This window comes from Capsicum annuum, chromosome 3 (genome assembly GCF_002878395.1).
Source record: "Capsicum annuum cultivar UCD-10X-F1 chromosome 3, UCD10Xv1.1, whole genome shotgun sequence".
Lineage (NCBI taxonomy): Eukaryota > Viridiplantae > Streptophyta > Magnoliopsida > Solanales > Solanaceae > Capsicum > Capsicum annuum.
This window is the reverse complement of record NC_061113.1, coordinates 11,219,374-11,224,871: the sequence shown is the minus strand read 5'-3', so window position 1 is coordinate 11,224,871 and position 5,498 is coordinate 11,219,374. Positions and strand designations below refer to the sequence as shown.

The window sequence follows — 5,498 nt, the reverse complement described above, 5'->3', positions numbered from 1 at the left end:
AATAAAAACCTGTATGACGAACTAAATCGAAAGAGGAGCTCTTACGTCGAACCAAAAAGAAACTCAAACGGAGATCCTAAACTCCAAACCCTAATTTCTTTTCCTCTTCTCCTTTGATTTTTCTTTGTTTTTTTTCAATCTTTTTTCTCTTCTGTTTTTTTTTTTTGTTTCTTGTTCTTGCTTTTTTGTTTTTTCTTCCTCCCTTCCGGTTGTGCATGTGTGTGTTATATATAGTGTCGTGTGTTTGTGTCCTCTGTGTGTGTATTTGTGTCGTGTGTGTGTATTATGAAAAATGGGGAAGAGGTTTGTGAGAGTGGGGCTTGTGGGTGGTTTGGGTAGTTTAGGATTCTCTTTTTTTTTTTTTTTTAAATTATTATTTTTTTTATTTTTTTTAATTTTAATTTTAATTAATATTTTAAATAAAATAAAAATAATAAAATCTATTTTAAAACTAACAAAATACAAGACTAGCTAGTCTTAGGAATATGATTAAGAAATATTAATATCACAACCTTCTTTATTAAAAATTGAAATAAGAAACAAATATAATTTAGAAAAAATTTTATTTATTTTTCATGTTTTTTTCTTTTTTTTTTTTTCTAAAAATAAATAAATAAACAAATAAAAACTAAAAAATGAAAGTAAAAACTTATTTAAAATGTGACTCTATTTTTGTAGATTTTTTTTTTTTTTCAAAATTTTAAAATAAATTTAGTAAAAATAATATAAATTTAAAATATCTAATTTAGACCCTAAAACGAAATTGAACACTAAAATGACAAAAACACTTAGGTTTGATAAAAAATTAGGTGTTTACATTTACCTAGCAGAGTTGGCACCTTCTTCGCCTTACATCAGAAAATAACTTGCAAATTTTATCATAACCGTTACTCATTAGTTATCCCCAACTTTCATTATCATAAAATAACTTAATGGTCTTCTCCATGGATTCAACCAATTACATCTTGGACCAGAAAACAATAAAATCAATGACATACAAGGAGTCGACGACACTGATCATGTGCAAACAGGCCCAAGTGTTAAGGGGGTAACACTTGTTTACTTATCATTCAAGTTCACAACACTCACACAATGATCTTTGATTACATTCATGTTAGATAAGATAGTCGCACACGTTATAATTCTGATCCATCTCGAGTTGCTAATTGACAAAGGAAAATGCTAAGCATCAATACAAGGTTTACGGCAATTTCTCAGATTATTACTACATCGGTGTAAGAACATTGACATCTACACTTCAAAGTGAACCTATTCTTGCTTAGCATAGTCACCTCCCATTTGTACCTTGGCGCAATAGTCGAATAAACTCCCATCGAAGCATCGCCTTATGGCCTCTTTCGATAAGAAACCATCTTCATCACGAGCAAGAAGATACAGAAGTCCCCACTCCAACTTTGAAACAATCCTTCAAATTAAACCAGAAGAATCAAAATGGCGTATGTGAGAAGCGTTTAAGCACTTGTGCGTCAAGTGCTGGAACTGAATAAGCAGTACGTGTTTGACCAACAAACTTACCAGCCAAAAAAATCAAATAACTCTCGATTGGCCTGAGTCATATCCCACACTTCTCCGAGAGTAAGCTTATCAGGCACTGTCCGAGCGTACTTGCTAAAGATGTTCTCAAAATGCACTGGCATATACCTATGGAACAATTAAACCACAGACTTAGCTCAAGTTCAGGAAGGTCGTAAAACAACTTCAGAATAAAAAGGGCAGTCCTGTGCGCTAAAGCTCTCACTATGCACGGGGTCCTAGGAAGGGCCGGACCACAAGGATCTATTGTTTGTAGCCTTACCCTGCATTTATGCAAGAGGCTGTTTCCACGGCCTGAACCCATGATGTTCAGGTCACATGGCAGCAACTTTATCAGTTACGCCAAGACTCCCCTTGGTAATACGACTTCAGAATGAGTAGTATATATACTTGCCTGCCTTCTCTGTCATAGGTACCCGAATCGCTTCCATGTTTGCCCTTGTGTATATTATGAATGTATATGGGAAGGAACGGATTAGGAAACCACCCCTACAAATTAAACATTTGATACTAAATGTCAAACAATGTGCTACAAATCCTAATGAAGCAAGTGAGCACGATACAATTACAATCAACTGTATCTCAGTTACTACTTAATAGTATCAGTTTCTCTGCTTCAACTTACTGGTAGAGTAGGGTAACTCAAAGCAACATTGATTAGAATAGCCACTATGAACGATCCAATCATGTTGAAACCAATTTGACGAAGTCCTGTAATCAGACATCAACAAGGTACTAGCTAAGATAGGAAATTATAACATTCCCACCTCGCGATCATCAAGTTATCGATCCACAAGAGTTAGGAATAGCAAGATAATTTACCAGAGTATGTTTCCCATGGATAAATGATGCCATTATTATCCTGGTCGAAGAAGGCCGCATGCTGTTGAAGAACACTCATGCCGTTGTGCTTGTGGTCAGGTGTTCCGTTGGGGTGCTCCATATCCGGAGCAACCAATCCCCTAGCCATATCTGAGTATTTTTTGAGTGATGTAAGAAGGTCATACTTACGTTAACTATCAAAAGAGACGAGCAATACCAGCAGAACTTGCATATAATCAAACTAATAATGAACCACCAAGTAACAAACTGGACTAGAAACCACGAATTTAAGAACCAACGCTCCAGCATTGAAGCAAAACTAGAAAAGATTGGTAAAATGCTCTCCATCAAATAGCAATTATCTAAAAGTACGACATGCTTATTATACTTACTACTCTTAGTTTGGTAATTTCTGTCTTAATTTGACTATGTTAAAAAGGGCAAGCCGGTGCACTACAGCTCCCGCTATGCGCAGGATCCTGGGAAGGATCCCACCACAAGGGTGTATTGTAAGCAGTTTTACCTTGCATTTCTGTCAGAGGCTGTTCCAAGGCTTGAACTCGTGACCTTCTGGTCACATGGCAACAACTTTACCGGCTAATTTGACTATGTTCCGGACTTGAAATATAACTTGCAAATATATAAGGAAACATAACACAGCTAGGACTAATCCAAGAAGTATTCTTTGCTACTGCAATCAATGTTGCTATTCATCAAAGCATGTGTGCTAATAGAAGTTACATTTTCGGTCACCAAGTACCTCCATACAATTAATTTTTTCCGCAATTGCTAAACTCTGTAACATTACGGTGAGACTTGTATATATGAGACGTTTACTAGACTTATATGTGACTATTAAAGCTTTCGCTTTTTCAACCTGTCAACATACCAATATGACCAAGTGCTCCGGGGATCTTGACAGTGCAAGAATCCCCACGCTGCTATATGACCTTCTCCTTCACCATATATAAGAAACAACAAAGTTATTTAGTGTAGTCTTATAACACTAACATCTAAGTTATATAGTGTTTAATATATATACACTAAAAAAATTGATAATATACACTGTTGAGATATAACAAATTGTTAAGTCAATAATTATGGACTCTTCTAACAACTTAAGCTTAACATGGCATGAGAATCTACCATTTACCAGAAGTTGCACCCCATTTTATATTGTCCACCCTCTTGAGCATGGAGGGAGGAAGTCCTACATCGGAGTGACATGAGGATTATGTGGTGATCAAGTATTGCACAATTGTTACCTTATCAGCTACCTTTTGGATTTGAATTAAGCTCAAAATCCCTTATCTTATCAGTATGATTTTCCAACAAAATGGGATTTCGACGAATCCCATTCCACCCCGGTGACAGTATAGCTGGAATCAATACGCAGCAAAATGCTCATGTCAGTACATACATAGTATATATACTACTACTCTATCCGTTTCAAGTTGTTTGTCTTACCTTCCATTTCAAAAAAGGAAGTCTTAATATCTGCGTTCCACGAGATATTTAAAATAACAAGATATATTCAACGTATCTTTAGTTTAAAACCAACTACGATCACAAGATTCAAAAATCTTTTTTGCTTTCTTAAACTTCATATCAAGCCAAAATCAGACAAGATCAGTATTATTTAAAACAAAAATAAACAACACACATATCACAACACTTACAAGGCTTAGGAATAGAAGTTTCCAAATCAGTTCTAACTCTACGTTCAGCAGTAACTGGTGCATGAGGGGCTTCTGTTGTCAATGCTTGATTCCTCTGATCCATTCCACCTACTGTTATTATAGTCGTTTTAGCCATATCTCTCACTGTTGTATTACTTCAAACAAACTGAAACAAAAAATAAAAAATAAAAAAAAATTGTAATAATGAAATCAAGAAACGTGAAGGAGGAGAAATAATAGTAGTATAATTATGAGCAAAATTGGTGGCAACTGACAATTAATAAGAGGTAGGAGGATGGAGGTATTTAAGAGTTACAAGTGTAAATACGTGCATGGTGGTTTGTGACAGTTATTAGAGGGGCTTATGACACGTATTAGTCAAACCTGGATATAGATTCCCCCACAAATAGCCACACTTTGAAACTTCTCTCTCTAATAATAATAAATAATAAATAGCGTTATAAATGTAATAGAAGATCAACATTAATATCTATTAGGATTTGAAGTATCTGACTTTTACTCAGACTAGAAGTAGATTTTTCCTATAAATAGAGGGGTTTTATTCATTATATTGACAATCATAAGATCTCTCATCTTTCAGAGAAGAAATAACAATTACTCTCTCTATTCTCTCTACTCTTCTTCTTTATTCTTTCTTGTTTTATAACACGTTATTAGTAAAAAGTCTCTTACCAATTGAGATCTGTACGAAATCTCTTACCAATTGAGATCTGTTCGTACGTGGCTACATAATTTTTTGAGTCTCTACCTAATTTAGATTATATCAACACGAGATTCTACCAAATAAGATTAGTAATTCCTTATGTTATCTGTATTTTGCTACTAATCATATAATTATTGTTGGATTTGAGGAAAAATAATTGGTTTGGACCATTTATATTTTGAATTTATTTCTCAAGAACAATATTATCAAAAGAGATGATAATATGTTGGGTTCAATTCCCATCAATTTATGCCTAAGACGTCTTTATATGGATAAGACGTTGAGATTGGATCTCAATGCATGTATTGATGATATTATGATGGCTAAGGCAAAATAATAGGTATTTGATGAAAAGTCAGCAAATATATCCCATTGATATGCTCTATTCCTTGAATTGAATGTGGTAGCAATAAATCATATGTATGCCTTAATTTGCTTTTGTAGTAGCTATCATAATTTGATACGCTTAAGGCATGATTATATTTCATTCCTGGGGAATGAGAAGCTTATTAATGCAAACGTGCACTTGATTGTGATGGTATCACAAATCACCTCCGAATGAGGCGGAATAACTGAGAAAAGTTATTTCGAAATCTACTTCTAAAGTAGTAAATCTGAAATTTATTCATGTAATAGTAAATCTGAAATTTACTAAAGAAAAAAGTACATGTCATGATAAACTTGGAGTTTACTAGAATAAAAGTTCATAAATTGATATG

The 5,498-nt window shown here is 34.2% G+C and overlaps 1 protein-coding gene across 1 annotated transcript; it reads right to left on the bottom strand.

Moving 5' to 3' along the window:
- Positions 1–1,020: 1,020 nt before the first annotated feature.
- LOC124896994 (peroxygenase) lies at positions 1,021–4,345 on the bottom strand. The gene is made up of 6 exons (XM_047409038.1): positions 4,056–4,345; positions 2,377–2,526; positions 2,180–2,265; positions 1,949–2,043; positions 1,537–1,662; positions 1,021–1,426 (listed from the first exon to the last, which is right to left on the bottom strand). The coding sequence occupies exons 1-6, from the start codon at positions 4,189–4,191 to the stop codon at positions 1,270–1,272; spliced, it is 750 nt and encodes a 249-aa protein (XP_047264994.1). The 5' UTR covers positions 4,192–4,345; the 3' UTR covers positions 1,021–1,269.
- Between the last annotated feature and the right edge of the window lie 1,153 nt (positions 4,346–5,498).